The 17,628-nt window shown below is 43.3% G+C and overlaps 1 protein-coding gene across 1 annotated transcript in view; it reads right to left on the bottom strand.

Annotated features, from left to right (window-relative positions):
* LOC311525942 (mitofusin-1-like) overlaps positions 1-16,944 on the bottom strand; it is a 73,992-nt gene extending 57,048 nt beyond the window's left edge. The window contains 9 exon segments of the mRNA XM_084638451.1: positions 202-323; positions 3,193-3,233; positions 3,235-3,338; positions 9,782-10,711; positions 11,045-11,176; positions 13,179-13,286; positions 14,137-14,205; positions 15,249-15,579; positions 16,828-16,944. Coding sequence (XP_084494577.1) covers positions 202-323; positions 3,193-3,233; positions 3,235-3,338; positions 9,782-10,711; positions 11,045-11,176; positions 13,179-13,286; positions 14,137-14,194 — 1,495 coding nt within the window. The 5' untranslated portion in view covers positions 14,195-14,205; positions 15,249-15,579; positions 16,828-16,944.
* Positions 16,945-17,628: the final 684 nt, after the last annotated feature.

Raw genomic sequence — 17,628 nt, forward strand, 5'->3', positions numbered from 1 at the left:
TTTCCCAACTTGATGCACCACACCATCTTCCCTTGCAATACTTGTATATATCCTAAGACTCTGACACTGAAGAATGTATAACTACAATTAATGTATGTGTTACCATAGTACCCAAAGACCCAATAAGGATCAGGGACCCATTGTGCTATTTCTATACACGTACAAAGACACAAGGTCCCTGCCCCGAAGATGAAAACTAACCTTCAACAAAACTTGCTCCTTCAGTGACATACTCCAGCAGTTGGTTAAAGATAGCAGTAATTGTCTTTTTAGCCAGCACAAAGTGCTTCAGGGGAGAGGCAGTAGTTTCTGCCATTATGCAACTGTAAGAGAAATTATGTACAAATGACTGAAACACTCTAGAAATTACAAGTAGGAAACAACACATCTAGTTCCCTCTCAATTAAAGTAAGTGAAACATAAGTTTTAAAAACAAATACACCAACTTCAAAGTTAGTTGAAATCGGTTTTACTGTTCTTTAGGCTTTCTAATCTAGCAGCAATAGAAATAGCAGATTACGAAGAGAAAGAGAAAATTGTGATTTCTAAAATATCTTCTCTCCTGTCTTAGAAATACATACATTAATCTACTTTATTTGTTTACATAAAAGCTTATTTACATACATACCAGAAAGAAGTTATTAGATTTGGTTTGGTACAGCATAGTCAGTCAGCTCAACAAATAATTATTTCAGGTTGCTGGCTAGAACACACTTTTTTAAACACCTGGTTTGGTTACATCCACAGCGACCAGATTATCGAGAAACAGGTTTAGCTGGAACTGCATTTAAATACGGTACCTTAACTTTATTCTGAGGCCTTGTAGCTAGAACCCTACAAGTGAAAGATTCACTAGTTCATCACCAATCCTAGCCTCCTAGATGCATATATGCCAGAACATCTTGTACCCCTTTTCCCCCCCCAACGTGGCTGCACGAGCAAAGAGCTGAAAAAAATCAGGCCACATCTTCAAGACGTTTCCCCAGCTCCTTTCTTTCCTTATGCTCAAAAACATAAATAAATTCATGGGCCAATAACTGATAATACCTCGCTCACCTTGTCTCTTTAATGGGCCACTGTCAGAAAGTTTAAAAACCAACAGTGACGTTTTAGGACCTTAAAAACAAAAAAGAAAGGTTTCGCAGATCTTAAAACTCACGTTTCTCCTGCTTTGTCATCAGCTATGTAGACTTAAACTTCCCTCTGCAGGGTTTGCTGCTCTGTGCAAAGGGCAGGGCAGCCACTTGATGAAAACGACTAGAAACAGCAGGGTAAGTGACTAGCTTCTCCCCTCTGCCCGTGGAGGGGGAATGCACAGCGGGACAAGCCGGGACACGAATAATCCGCTCGCTGCTAGCCCCGAGTTACACCAGGCTACGAGCCCGGGGCAGGGAGCCACGGACGCAGCCGACCCCAGGACCGGGAGAGCGGAAAAAGGCGGGGTTCCCACCGCCCCGGACAGGAAAGTGACCGACTGGCGGGAGCGGGTGTCCTAAGGCGCACGGGGCCCGGCGCCTGGCCAGAGCCGCTCACTGCCGGGCGGGGCACGAGGGGAGGTCGCGGTGCCCCGTGTCCCTACCACCACCTGCTCCCCGCAGCCCACTTACAGCGCCCCGGGCTCGCTCGCTCCCCCGTTACCCAGCAACCGCTGCGAGCTGCGGCGCCCCACCGCACCTCCTTGCTCCTCACCCCGTGCGCGGGGGCGGACATCACTTCCGCTTCCTCTGCCCTGAGCGTGCCCCCCGCGGTAGGCCGGGGTCGCCATCTTTAACGAGAGCAGGGGGGGCCTGAGGACGAGCGGAAGTGACGCCTAAGGGAGTCGCTGTCTTTGTTGAAGGCAAACTCCCTCCGAAAAAGCCTCAGCACCGTCTGTACGGAGGGTCACGGAAGGAGATGGAGGCTCCTTTCTTCATTTAAAATGGAGGCTAGTGACCCACCCTCCACCTAGCTCCCGCCAGGGGAGGAGGTTTTAGCACCATAACACTCCTTTCACCCTCCCACCCCCTGGGCTGCATCACTCCCTCCTTCTCACAGCAGAGTCTGGCCCATGCCACCCGAGCTGGCCCCTGGGGCGGTAACAGACTGTTGCCCAGCCCGCAGCCCTACCTCAGCTCCAGTGACCTCGCTCCCTCCCCCAGCCATGGCTCTGCACACCAAGCCCCCCGCTGACCACCACATCCAGGGCGATCGCTGCATGCTGCAATAAGACTCGGTGTTTGATTCTAGACGCGGGGTTCTCAACCTTTTTTTGGCCCCGCGGACCACTTGCAAATCGCTGAGGGTCTCGGCGCACCACTGAATGATCTTTCCAAATGTTGTTTGTACCGTTAGCTAACTCTTATAAAGGGGTTTGGATAAGAGCACTCTATAAAAAAAAATAACTTTTTTTGCTCTACAAATAAAAGCACACATCTCATATTTTAATATCAGTAGTCTTACCTTTCTAATACAATGGATGTGCCCTCTCTCCCCTGCTGCGACAGCCCCGGACCTGGGGCTGGGAAGGAGGGCTGTCTTTCCCCAGCAGCCACAGCCCTAGGGCTGGGGAAAGTCGGCTCTTTCTCTGGCCCTGCACATCCCAAATTCCCCGCACCCCCTCTTCTCACCTCACTGCCCCCTCCCCCCAACCCTTATTCCCCCCAAGGCCACCACTTCACCATACATGTGCATCTTCTCCAGGGTCCAGGCCCCTAATTAGTGGAGCCACGCCTGTGCGGCTCCACTAATTAGGCAGGTGGCCCTTCATTCTCATGTTCAGCTGCCCAGGCGCACACCTTAGAGGGAACTATCTGCGGACCACCTGAATGGTGGTCTATGGACCACAGTTCAGAACCTCTGTTGTAGATCATAAGTTGTCTGCATCACTGCAGTAGTGCCAGCCCCAGAAGTTCAACACTCATCAGTCAGACTCCAAAAAAAAGATGTGGTTTTTAAAAAATTGTTGTTTTAGGTCTGTCTTTTGATTTTTTGAACCCTCTCAGCCCACCCTGAGTTTATATGACAGCATTGCCAACCTTTGCAAACGTATTAAGCCAGGCAATTCTGGCGCTCGCTGCCTGCTTGACAGTGCAAAGCTTCCAGCTTCTTCTGAAACATTCCGATTAATTAATCTGCCTCTCTTCCCCACCTCTAAGTCCCTCTGCCAAGCAATTAATTATGCAATCCCCCATGTAAATTCTACCTCATCCCCACCTCATGCAGCACCTTGGGTTCTTTCTCCTTGCCCTCTCCCCCCCAAGGCCTGCAGAAGCATCCTCCTCTCTCCATTCGTAGGCCTTTGGAGTGCGTGCATAACTCCAGGGAGTTCTTCATCCCCTCCCCACTTCCCAGGACAGACACTGCAGAGATGGAGAGGGCAGTAAAGGAGAGAGCAGAGTGACCCATTGCACATGGAGCCAAGGGGGGGGGGGGGTTGGGGGCGGAGGTAGTGGAAAGAGAGAACATAGCTGCCCTGTCCTGGAGATATTGGATTTCTTCTGCTCCCTCCCACCTCCATTCCTTTAAGAATGTTGTCAGTTGCGCCCTCTCCCTGCTGCCCTTCGCAAATATCTTCTTGACTGCCCCAGGAGCCTGACAAGTGGGGACTGGGGAAGAACTGAACTCCAGGAGAGGGCTGGACCTTCTGGTGTCATCAGGAGATTGGCTCCAGCCCCAGAAGAAATCATTTTACTTGAAGAAATTATGGGAGCTGGTAACACTATTCATAGAGTTTAAGGCAAAAAGAGATCATTAATTAGATGATCTAATATGATCACCTATATATCACAGGCCATTACATTTCACCCAGTTAACCCTGTACTGAGACCAATAACTTGTCTGAATAAAGCACATCTTCCACAAATGCATCTGAAGATATCAAGATGACAAATCCACCATTTCTCTCTGTAATTTGTTTCAATCATTTATCACCTCCTCACTATTAAAAAAATGTCTAATTTCTAATATAAATGTCTGGCTTCAGCTTCCAGCCATTGGTTCTTGTGCAGCCTCTCTGCTAGATTCAAGGTCCTGTTCATACGTGGTATTTTCTCCCCCGGATGATACTTATACACTAATCAAGTCACCTCAATCTTCTTTTTGATCAATTAAACTGATTGAGCTCTTTAAATCTCCCACTGTTATTTTTTCCAGCCGTCAAATAATTTTTGTGGCTCTTTTCTATTTTGAGCCTCTCCAATTTTTCAACATCCTTTTTAAAATATGGACACCAAAACTGGATGCAGTAGTCCATTATCGACCATACCAATGCCATATGCTGAGGTAAAATCTCCTTCCTGCTCATTACTCCCCTGATTTTACATCCAGTGATCACATTAGCCCTTTTTGCCACAGCATCACACTAGCTCATGATGAGGTGCTTGTCCACTATGATTCCTAAACCCTTTTCAGTCACTGCCTACCAAAATACAGTCCCCCATTCTGTAGGTATAGTCTGCATTCCTTGTTCCTAGGGGTATACATTTGTATTTAGCTGCATTAAAATGCATTTTGTTTGAATGAGCCCAAATTACTATGCAATCCAAGCAACTGTGTTTGTAACAATGTTGTCTGGGATGGTGGGGTGTTATTTATAATGCAAAATGCAAGACAGTACTCAAAAGCCTACTGGTGCATTGAGACCATTGCCTATCCTATCGACCAATATTGTCTCATCGATTCCTTGTACTCCCCAGTCTGCCTGTCTGTATCCACTTCTTGTCTCTTGAGTAATACTTAAGGATTGTAAACTCTTTGGGGCAAGGACCATCTTTTTGTTCTGTTGGTATAGTGCCTAGCACAATGGGTTACTGGTCCATAACTGGAGCTCCTAGGTGCCATGGTAATACAAATCATTTTTTTCATCATAATAAGTAAAAAGCAAAATGACTTCATTAATTATTTACTTCATGTGGCACAAGATTGTTTACTTCATGTATTTTCAATAACTAACATTTAGCTTTGTTATCTCCTACAATTCTGAGATGATTGAAACCTGTATTCACTACAGTGACGTTGGTTAGCAATGTACATGTGTGTGTGTAGGGGAAATCCTGTGACATTTCTATATCAGCAAAAGCTCTAGTGCAGTCACAGTTACACTGGGATAAAAATGCTTTTCCCAGTATACCTTATTTTTCCTCAGGAAAAATAGTATAAGCAATACCAGCAAAAGTACTCTTTTACCGGTATACGCTGCATCTACACTATGAAGGTTTGCCAGTATAGCTAGAATGTTATAGTTATATCAGCAATCCTTTTCTAATGTACACTAGGCCTCAGGTTTTATACTCTAGTATTACCATACAACTAATGTAAACAAATTTTCAAAAAATTACATCACTGTGCATCTTTCTTAGCATACTGGTTTCATTTGTTCCGTATCTGTCCTGCTGACAATACGATAATCCCTTTAAAGTTGCTATTTTCCACCTTTCAAACGGACTTGTATCAATGACAAACTGAATATCCTAACTAGAAGTCTTCATCCAGATATCACTGAATTTTGTGCTGTTTAGATTTCATTTTACCTACTCCTACTCTTCCAAATTCCCAGTCCTTGCAATCTTAGAGAGAAAGCTAAAATGGAACTATAATAAAACATGTAAAACAAGCCACCCCTTTGGAATTCTACATACTATCAGCACCAGCCATAACTTAATCAAAGTCAGCCATACATATGAATGACAAATCCCCAAAACTAGTCTTTGAGAAGATTAAGAGCACTGACAGGTCTTTACATTCTATACATCAACTCACAGACTGTAATGCAAACAACCAGCACTGAGGGTGTTCATGGAGAACATACACTGTTTACTGCAATATTGCCAATAGGGATGTATTTTATTGAGAGTCTTGTAATAATTAGTGTTTTTCTTAAAGCCCCAATCTTGGAGTTATGAGCTTTCATTTAAAAAATATTTTTAGCCCTCCTGGTTGAGACGTTGGAATACACGACTTGTGTGTGACCAGAAGGAAGGGGATAAGAACCAGATATGTATTATTTTTAAGTCAATCTCAATTTTGGGGAGCTCAACTGAGGGTTTTTGAATGTTTTGATTTGGCAATACCATTACTCACAGACACAAACACGTCCTAGAGGTGTCACTCTAGTAGACAGGTGACCACATTAAAAAAAAAAATCACAACAGGATTTGGCACTCTTGTTTGCAGCCTCAAAAACACCAAAGACTAATGGGAACTTAATTCTCGTCTCACTCTTAGAGATGGTTTCTCTCAACCAGGGTTGAGGTAAACTGTGGGACCATGGGGGTAGCGAGGACTATCAGTCTCCAGGACCTCTAAGCTAGCTTTCATGAGCACTAAAGTCACTTCACACACTAAATTTATTCTTTTCTTCAAAACTCTGGACTTCCATTTTATAATGCACTTCGCATTTGATATATCAAACAGCTCCTTTTCAATCTGTAACTATCCTGTCATAATAAAACAGCTACAGATATATTATTCCCCTTCAGTTGGAAACTTGAATACTTTCCCCAACAGCTGCAAACATACTACTTAGCCTTTTGACTTCCCTGCAGATACTAGTCTATTTATCTTACTATCTTCAATCACCATATTCTTCCTGCAGCCTGTAAATCTACTCACTAACTCTCCTAGTTTCTGCTCCTGTTGACCTATAATAGCACATCACTGGTTCGTGTTAACTTCCTTTCATCTTCTGAAAAATATTGAGATCAGAGTCAAATCTTTTACCTCTAGTTTATTCCCTTGCTTATAAAATTTCCACCTAACAGGAGCTTGGATCTGCCTATCTAGTATGCATATGATCCTCATCAATAGTATCCAAGAGCTTCATGGCCATTAACACTTCTGTGAGGCAGGTAAATTTTATCTCTATTTTACAAATGAGAAATTGATACCTGATATGCCCTGTGTAACTTGCCAAAGGACATCCAGGAGTCAGGAATTATCGAACCCAGGTCTCCCATGTCCCACTACAGTGCTCCATCCACTAGACTATCTTTCCTGGGTGATACAATGTTGCTCTGTACAAATGCACCCATTTCTTCCCCATCCCAGCAATCCTATGCACCTCTTCACATACCACACGCACATACCCCTTCCCCCATTCCCTGAAAGGTCCCACATCACAGTGGCTTCTCCTCAAGAGTTTATCAATGCCATTCTTTGAGTCAGTAAGATGAAATCAAAGAGAGTGACAGGCATTCTCTCCTCCAAGCTCCACCTCCAAGGATGAAACTGATTTCCCAAATCTGAACCGGGCACAAATTCTTATCTCCATTTTACGCTACCAGCAAGGTGAGTGGTATCCAAAATACCTCAATAGCCCATAAAAATATCACTGTTGTATTGAAACTGATTTAAGCAAGCCCATTAAAACATGAAATGGGATTTCTGTAATACACTCTAATAAAACCATGTTAATACAATAAAGTCAGGACAGGTCCAATTTATTCTTAACAGAGACTGCAGAAGCAAGTTAGGCATCTGACTTTAAAGTAAATTAAAAAAGTCACCCCAAAATCCCAGTGCATCCTGATTTAAAACCTGTATCATATTCTTTAACAAAAATAAAGATCTGTGATCACAGACAAAGCCAGTGTTATAAACTACATAGACACCCTGACTATTTATTAATGTCTATCTTTACTCAAGTTACCAAGCACGTTCCTTCTAGGTATGCCAACTCCCTGCCACTACCAAGATATTTGAAAAGAAGTTGCATTCTCAAGCATATTTTGTAATTTATAGTTGAAACAATAGTATATAAGGGGAAATTTATTATGGAGTACTTGTTTTTTTTACAGGGTATCCAATCATAAATGTGTAATAGAAATCAGTATCATTTTAACAAACTTTGAAGGTGAATTTAAGGAATTCAGTGTCTAAATACATGCAAATATACCTTCTGAATAGCTAGTTGGTGTTTGTTTTTTAGGAATGGTACTTAAAGAAAAACTTCTAGAAATATTTCTAGAATGACATGTATTTGAGACAAGTAAGTTCTGTAGGTTGAAGAGGGCCAATTTTTATCTTTTAACTGTATAAATTCAGCATGTAAATCTTGCACAACTTTGTGCAGAACTAGTAACAAGGATCTCATTCTTACCACTGCAGAGAAATATTTAACACATGAACTGTATTTATACAAACTTACATTGGACAATTTCTTACATTACAAATTTACAATCAATACAGACAGAAACGTAAAGTCAACCACTTAGTCGCTGGCTATTTTACCCTTATAGCTTTCACATCTAAGCTCTCTCTCTCTCCTCTCATGCTACGTCTAAATATTGTTCAGGTCAGAAATATGGAATCGGAATGAATTTATAAGGAAGATAACATGAGGATGGCAGTGTGCAATCTGAAATGGTTTGTGAGAAGTTTTCAAAATGACTATTTATAATGTACCATAATAAAGATTTAGATACAGAAGAGAGGAATTTTAGAATTTCTGGAATTAGAGCACATTCCCTCAACCCTTTCAACAATGTAAAGCTAACTATAAATCTATGGTTCAGTCTTGCTATAACTGAAATCAATGGCATATCCCATTTTAATAAGAGTTTAATTAGCGCCACAGACCTGCCAAACAAATCACTCCTTTGGGTACGTTCTTAGGTGGATCCCTAAGCAGCTTCCTTTCTCACTATCCCTTAGAATGTAATATAATCTCTATAGGCAACATTTGTCAGCTGGGTGCATCATAAGGAATAGAAACACGGGACGGCGGAGTGGCAGATAGATGGGAAAGAGATAGAAAAAAAGGGGGAGATCTGCGGCAGTTATGGGACACTTGTCAGGGGAAGGGATAGCGGTGGGACAGTTCCACAGCTAAAAGCAAAGCTGGGATCAAACAGTTGACCGAGAAAGGACAGCACAGTGTGAATGTGGGGCTAGGGCAAGAACACTGGCTAAGAGAGGTCAAATTTAGGAATTTGTTATGGTGGAGGAAGTAGGAGGGCTTGTCAGTGTAGCAGGAGGAATATAGGGTTGGAGGCTTGTTAAGGGAAGTGCTAGATGGATGCTTGCAGAGAGGCCACTTTTTAGAGCATACATGTCTTCAGTAGCCCAGTGAACTTTACTGAGGATGAGTATACTCACTTAGCTGCTGAGGAGGTTAATGTGTGTTGGGGAATCCCATTGAGAACAAACACCGCTGTTTGCTAAAGTGTAACAGTAAATTAAGTACAGATTTAAAAGAGTGAAAATAGAAATGTGTTTTCTCTTCCATTTTTCTTATCCAGAAAGAGCTGCCTTCCTGTTCTTCATGTCAAACACACATACCACTACATGTTAGCAGATGGAATGACCTTTAAAATGGCTACTATAACATGCAACTCCCTCCACGTGACTGAACAATCATCTTTTAAATATAGTTGTTCCCTGCCCACCCAAGCTCTAACACCAGGAAATTCCCAAAAACAAACATACCAGTCATTAAACATGTTTTGTTGGGGGGAAAAAAAAAAAAGTCAACCGGCATTACAATTATCCACTGTAGAATCTCTATTACAACTGTATTTAATATTACCATACAACACAATGGAAAATACATTTTAATTCTAATAAATTGACTACAGAAGAAAAAAACATCAAGCTGTCTCATGTATCTGAAGGTGACTTATAAGATCTTTTTCATTTCCAAACCTCATTAAGCAATTGGTACACTTATGAGGCAAGTCTGCTGAATGCCTGAAATCCAAATGAGTTTTAAGGTCTTCAATCTGTCCTGTTGAATATTCACAATATTGACACAAATAAATCCCTTCAGATAAATGAGAATTTAAATGCTTGCAATATTCCAACATACCTGAAAAGCCTTTCCCACAGTCGTCACAAACATGGGGGAATATTTTGGTGTGTTCAATCGCTACATGTCTGTTGACATTCGTATGTAGCCTACTCCTAAAGCCACACACTTGGCATACAAAGAAGTTTTTGCATTTGTCAAAGCTAATTTTGTTTATGAGGCTGTATTGTCCATGCTCCTTGTTGCTATAGCTATCACTTAACTCTATTAATCTACATGCATGCTCATTCACCACATGGCTATGCAAGTCTTCTGGATCATTGGTTTCATGCTCACAAAACTGACACAGATACTGTTCATCACAGCTGTGTTCCTGGAAGTGCAGGTACAACTCACTGCTTGAGGAGAACTGCACATCACACTGCTCACACCAATAAAGATGGTCATTGAAATGAGTATCTGCTATGTGCTGACTGAGGTTTTCAAATATCACTGTTTTGTAGTCACAGTATTTACAGATGTAGGGATCTTCCTCATGTATTTTTACATGTTCAATCAGCAGAACTTTGCTGGAGAAACTCTCTTTACATACTCTGCAGACATTGGTATCTGTACATGTCTTATGTTTCAGGATCATATGCTGCTTTAAATCAGAGAAGTACTTGCTATTAAACTCACACAGCTCACACTTGTATAGGCCACTACTGTTTGCTCTCAGCAAAGGCCACTTCTGCTGAGCAGTGATATTCAAGGCCTGGTTCTTCTCAAAAAGTTTACAGCTTTCAACAGGTATTTCTTCAATGTCTTCAACTTCTAGCTTTTCAGGTGAAACAGTTTGCGTCTCTATATCATGAACTTCTACAGCATTAACTTCTGTAGTCGAAATTTCTATGGTTTGAATATCTATGGGTTTCTCCTCTTCAGTTGGACTGTCACCAAATATAGGAGACTCACACATGTCTTTATAAATTCCATTATTAGCACTTTTCTCTACAAGAGAAAATAGAAGATACGAGCCATAGTTTAAAAATAACAAAAACTAAAAGTTGCAGAAGGGTCGAAATATTGCTTTTCATCGCCTGTAGCAGTTTACAAAAGAAAAACACTAATATTTTCCTCAAGCCACCGAAATCAAATTTCTTTTCAATAAGGAGACCAGCTAAATGAAACACCCTTACACGTTTAGATCTATCTATAAATTTTCTTCATGATCAACATTTTCTATTACAGTTACATTGAAAGACAACACACACACACTTCCCCCAAATTCAAAGAAAGTTTTTCAATACCCATGAATTTCTGCAAATATACCTTTACAATTACCTTTCTTTTTTGGGTCTGTAAAGTGCAACCCCATGACATTCGACTGTGCCCCACTCCAATGAGATGTCCCGGCATGCACTGGGCTGCCATCATCATCAGTATCTAGGGTCTGTGCAGGAGCATGGAATCTACCTATGAGGATAAGGGAAGTCTGGTTTTCTTCTCTATATCCCAATGTTCTCTAAAAATTTCTTTGTAATATGATGGCACTGTGGACACAATGTAACCCACTAAATTCTACGATCAAAATACCCACCCCTACAACATTATGGCCTTCATCTTCTCTGTGCACTGGTAGCCAGACATGCAATGCTTTATCCTGATTCTGATGTAAGGCTGCTGAAATCAAGATAAAGCACGTTGTATTGGGACCTGGTAGTCTCTGTAGGCTGCTTCTTCACATTTAGGAGAAGGGCAGCTACAATCAACTCTATGTCAATCCTGATCAAACTATACTCACATTATTTTTGTTTTATGTCATGCAGAAGATCAGTCCTTAGTGTCCAAAAATAATACAAGTGCACCCAGGGTTAATACTATCTAATAATGAAAATAGCATAGAGTCCTCTAGGTTTGAAAATTGAATCTTGATTGGCCAGCATAATTCAAAAAAGAAAACCAGACATTTTTAAGATTCCTAATGTTTAACCTTTCATGTTTATTAAACTTAATAGAGGGGATGCTCACTTTTCTCCCCAGTAGGTAAAAACAGCACACCTGACTTCCAATAAAAGTGCAAAATTAATTGTCCTCCATGTAATAGGGTAACTTTTGTCAGCTGATAAAAAACATTCTAACACAGCTGGGTACCAAGGAAGTTGAACTTTTTATATATTTTAAAAAGCGAGTTTATGCCACATTAAAAATAGTCATCTTAACATTCGAGACTGTGCCATATACCAGTGGTTCTCAAAGCCGGTCCGCCGCTTGTTCAGGAAAAGCCCCTGGCGGGACGGACCAGTTTGTTTACCTGCCATGCTCGCAGGTTTGGCCAATCGCGGCTCCCACTGGCCACGGTTCGCCGCTCCAGGCCAACTGCTTCCCGCAGCCCCCATTGGCCTGGAGCGGCGAATCGTGGTCAGTGAGAGCCGCGATCGGCCGAACATGCGAGCACGGCAGGTAAACAAACCGGTCTGGCCCACCAGGAGCCTTCCCTGACCAAGTGGCTGACTGGCTTTGAGAACCACTGCCATATACTGTATTATGTATAATCTGATTGAGTTAAATACCATTAATACATAATTTTACTGAGGTTTTCCTGTATTGTGGTATAAACTGAATTGTTTGCTCTACACTACGCAGCTTTTCACTAAATGTCTGATAATGGAGTTTCTAATTATTTATTCCAGAGTTCCATTGTTTTCTCTTTATATATGAAATATGTACAAAGACCTATGTGAGAGCTCTAGAAATTATTTATGCCCAGATTAACATTGACCAACAGATTCAAAAGCTAATAAATTTCTCTCTCCGCAAACAAGTTTTAGCAGTAAATAGCTATAGCTGATTATGCGGAAAAATCTTTTACAATCCTTTTTAATTTTAAATTTCTAAAGAGGCAGAGCAAAAGTTATTCCAATGCTTCCAACTGCACAGTCCTTCCTATTCCAATACTTCAATTATAATGCTGGAGATTCAGTGTTAATTTTATTGGAGAGAGAAAGGAAGTGTATCCTTACATTCACTCCATCCTATACTTAAGGGTAACACTAAGTAGTGGGCACTTGTATAATGAAGTTGGTCTTTAGATGCCCAAATCAAATAGTTAAAAGAAATTTCTGATAAAGCACCCTGTTCCATCTGACTCCAATCTTTCTTTACATTATTTTGACACCATTCAACAAATGTTTTAACTTGTGAAGTCCAATTGTTGTCATAAATACCGGGAACTGCCAGGCCTCCAATATTTCTATATTTTTATTAAAATGTTATACCTTATTGAGAAATAGAATTTCAAATAAAATTATTTAATAGCCTTCTGCCAGTCTTGGAGAGTGGAAAATTAAATGTACTTACATAGGAAAGTTGTTGCATTTTTTTGCATTATGTTGCTGCTTTTCTGGACAGAACTTTGATACACCTAGATAAGTGTTTGTCAGAGGAGATTAATAATATACTAGGAAGGTAATCTTACCTCTGTTTTCAGAAATTTTAATGTCTGGCTGTTTCATAGAACAGACACTATAGCAGTGATCAGAAAAGATTCCATTGTTGTCTATATATTTGCTTACACCTGAAGAATCTAGACAGAAAAAGAAAAAAGTGTTTAAACCACAAGTTGATATAGCAACACATACCTTTAAAATACATACACATTTACCTCAGTGGTAACATTGATGTAGACAGCATCCAAATTTAAAAGACCATGGATGGCCTAATACTAAAAATATTTAGCATTTATATAATGATTTACATCTTCAATGCACTGTACAGACATTAATGTTTTTTAAAAGCACTCAACATTAGTCTAACTCTGATCCAACTGAAATCAACAGTAATACTCCCTGACTTCAATGGGAGCAGAGTTAGACCAACACTTTTGATAATCTCCCCTAAACACCTGTGTTAGTAGCTTTGCCCCCATTTTACAGATAGGGACGCAGAAGTTAAGTAGCTTTCCCAAAGCCACCAAGGAAATGGGGAACAGCAAATGACTAGAGAAACATTAACAATGGCTGGCTTAAATGGAACAGTTTTAAAATTGTTTAACAATGGTGCACTCATAGGGAACAGAGTAGCAGCCATGTTAGTCTGTATCCGTAAAAAGAAAAGGAGTACTTGTGGCACCTTAGAGACTAACAAATTTATTTGAGAATAAGCTTTCGTGAGCTACATCCGATGAAGTGAGCTGTAGCTCACGAAAGCTTATGCTCAAATAAATCGGTTAGTCTCTAAGGTGCCACAAGTACTCCTGTTCTTTTTTCAAAGGAACAGTGTACGTTCACATGAATGTATTTGAATTCGCCTCTTAGTTTATGAGTCCTTCACAAATTCTTGCATTTTAGTTTTCCAGGAAACAAGAGAGGTTTATTTTGAGGAAAGTTACAGTAACTTACACACTGAAGTGTCAACAGTTCAAGCTGTAGACTCACCTGAGTAACGTGAAGGATGTAAAGTCTTCCTTTTCCTCTTTTTAGGATGTTCATTCATTTTGCTTCAGCCTAAATCAATTAAAAATGACAATATCCAAGAACTGGTTACACCAATTTTTGCTGGTTTGCAATCATGAATCAGTGCTTAAAGATTAATTATTAATCTCAGTACACCAGCAAAGCACAGAAACAGACTCCCCAAAAGCTAAATTCCTTATCACAAAAATTAAACTAATGTTCAATTCTGTGTGAAATGACACTAATCTGCAAGATAAAAATTCATGTTCTGTCCCTATTTTTTTTTTTTTTTGGTTTAAGTTGAACGAGCATGGAGACTGAACTACCCTCTCATCTGTAGAGGTGGATGCATCCAATCAAGGCACAGACACACCACTACAGCAGAATGAAGAACACTGTACTGCAGCTTCCCAAGCTATACCTGGTTCTGAGGTCAGAGCAGGGTTTACCACTTTGTGGCCTCAGACACCCAGGTATGACCAGAGGGCTTGGCTTCAGTGAGGCTGCCATATGGGTACTGACATCTGCTCATATGGAGCTACCAAAAGAGTCAGGGCCATAGTTTTCTTTTTAGATATATTCACTGGTGCTGGGTGACTACATTATACTTAATGGGTTTCAAAAGTGCCTAAGGCCACATCTACACTAGTGAGCTTACAGTGTCGCAGCTGTACCAATGCAGCTGCGCCACTGCAAAATCGCTCATGTAACCGCTCTACGCCAATGGGAGAGAGTTTTCTGGTCAACATAATAAAACCACCTCCACGAGCAGCGATAGGTATGTTGGTGGAAGAAGCTCTCCTGCTGACATAGTGCTGTCCACACTGGCACTTCTGTTGGTGTAATTTATGTCACTCAGAGGTTTTTTTTTTTCATGCCCCTGAGCAACATAAGTTATACCGACAAGAGTAGTAGTGTAGACAAGCCCGAAGCACTAGTCCCATTGACTTGTGCTTCTTAACGACATAGGCTTTTTTGAAAGCCCCAATGTCTCTCAAGTTACCATTTTTTGCCTCCCACCATCCCGAATAGTTTTGTAATACTGTGACAGAAACAAGTGCTAAGCACACACACACTACACTCTGGTTTCATACCTCATTCCTTGGGATAGAAGAGTAATGGAGTTCACCCCATAAGGAGGGACGATCAGCACTTTGAGTCACTGTCAAGTGGTCGACATGACACAGGAAGTGGCATTTTTAGAGCCAACTCCTGCCATCTTTTGTTGGAGATTACCCCTGAAGTGGGCTTTTTGGGGGAGACTCTGGAGGACTTCTCCCCAAAATGCATAAAATGTTTACATGTTGAAAACACTAAAAAGAGCCCTGGCCCACCCAACTTACTAGAGGTAATCTTCAATATCAGCAAGAGGACTAATATCTAAGAAATTGATTGCTATACAACATCCAAATGTGGAGAAAGTATCTGCAAGAGAAAAACGTAAGTTATGCAGCAGTAATATTTTAAAATCCTGGAAACATGGAGTGCAAAATATCAGAGTAAGAAGTATCCCAAATACCGACAAATACAGGGAAATCAGAGATCAATCAGAAAGCAATATAAAAAGTTGGGAGTCATACAAGATATATATATCAAAGGGGCTTATTTCAACTTCTGCAGAAACTTGTTGCCTTTTGCTGCCCCTTATTAGCCTACAACAGACAAACAGATGGAGATGATTCTTGAAATAGCTGTGACATATTGGCCATCAATAGAACACAGCCTCCTTTGAGGTGAAATCTCAGAACACATCATATTCTGGGTCTTCCTCAGCGTCAACATACATATACAGGGCCTGACCCAAAACACAATGTTTTCCCTTCTAGGCAGTGACACCAACTGTGGCCTGACTAGTCAGGAGGAAGAGGAGCTCACACAGAAGTGGATTCTGAGAACAGATTAAGGAGGAAAGAAACAAACAGCTCCATATTCTACCTCAAAAAGTTGGGATCACTAGAGCTAACAGCTCCAGATGTAAATGGGAGGGGACAGGTAGGACATTTTTAATGAAAACCCACTTTGTCTCCAACTCTATTCTGCTGGTCTGACACAACCAGCGTTTGTGGGCCTCCCAGGGCCTATTTCCGCAGGTTTTGGGGGGAAGGTGGCTGGAGAGGGGGAAGTCAAGGCTTTTTTTTTTGGGGGGGGGGTGTTTGGAGTCTACGCCTTAATTGGCCTCATGAAGCGGTTACCTAATGCGGGGTTTTCTTAGACATGATTGTACCGACACGCAGAGAGCTTTGCTAGGAGCCTTGCCCCAGAGCTAAGCCAGAAGCTGCCCCCCGCCACCCCATGAGACACAGCCCCCCAGGGTGTGGGGGACAATGAAAGGGGGGGGGGAAACACGCTTGCCGGGGGCTGCCACACGGCAACCCGCGGGGCCGGGAGGCTGCCAGCGGGACCTGAAAGTCCCCAGGGAAGCCGGGGCCGCCGGGGAGGGAAGGCGCGCTGCCCTGCGCGGTTCAGCGGGACTTTTAGAGCAAACGCGGCCTGGCGGGCCGGGAACGGGGGCCCGTGGGGAGGGCGATGGGGCAGCGGGGGGGCGGCGTTGGGGCCAGAAGCTGAGAAGAGGGGCTGGAAGGGGGGGGGGCCAGGCGGGGCCATGGGGACGGAGGAGTCCGCGGTTACTCCGGGCGGGCCGGCACCCCACCCCAGCCCGCACCCCGCGCTCACCTTCCGCTCCGCGCCCTGCTGCAGGCCCCAGCCGCCGCCGGAACCGACCGTGGCCGCAGGGGAAGGGGCGGGACGGGGCTAGGCCCAGGCGCAGCCACCCTGTAGGCGAGCCCCTTGCGCCCCCTGCCGGCACCGCCGCCTTATCGCAGCCGGCGGGAGGAAAGCCGCGCAGGCTGCTGTGGAGTGGAACCCGCCCTCCCCCTCCCAGGTAACCGCCAGGCCCTTCGCCACCCCGGCTGGGGCTACAGCCCTATAGCTGTACCCGCCCTGGGGCACAGCCCTATAGCCATACCGCCCATAGCCATATGTCTCCTGAGACCCCGGCCCTACAGCCATAACCCCCCAGCCACTCTTCTCCCCCCGGGGCCCTAACTCTATTGCTATATGCCCGCTGGGGCCCCTGCCCCATAGCCATATGTCCCCTGGCAGCCCAGGCCTATAGCCATACCCCCCCCAGCCACGCCCCTCCCCCCGGGGCCCTAACCCTATTGCCATATGCCTCCTGGGGTCCCAGCCCTATAGCCATGCTGCCCCATAGCCATATGTCCCCTGGGACCCCAGCCCTATAGCCATACCCCCCCCAGCCGCTCCCCTCGCCCTGGGGCCCTAACTCTATTGCCATATGCCTCCTGGGGCCCCAGCCCTAAAGCCATGCTGCCCCATAGCCATATGTCCTCTGGGACCCCAGCTGCTCCCCTCGCCCCTGGGCCCCTAACCCTATTGCCATATGCCTCCTGGGGCCCCAGCCCTATAGCCATAGCTCCCCAGCCATTCCCCTCGCCCCAGAGCCCTAACCACATA

Source organism: Lepidochelys olivacea (genome assembly GCF_965140295.1).
Source record: "Lepidochelys olivacea isolate rLepOli2 genome assembly, chromosome: 9".
NCBI lineage: Eukaryota > Metazoa > Chordata > Testudines > Cheloniidae > Lepidochelys > Lepidochelys olivacea.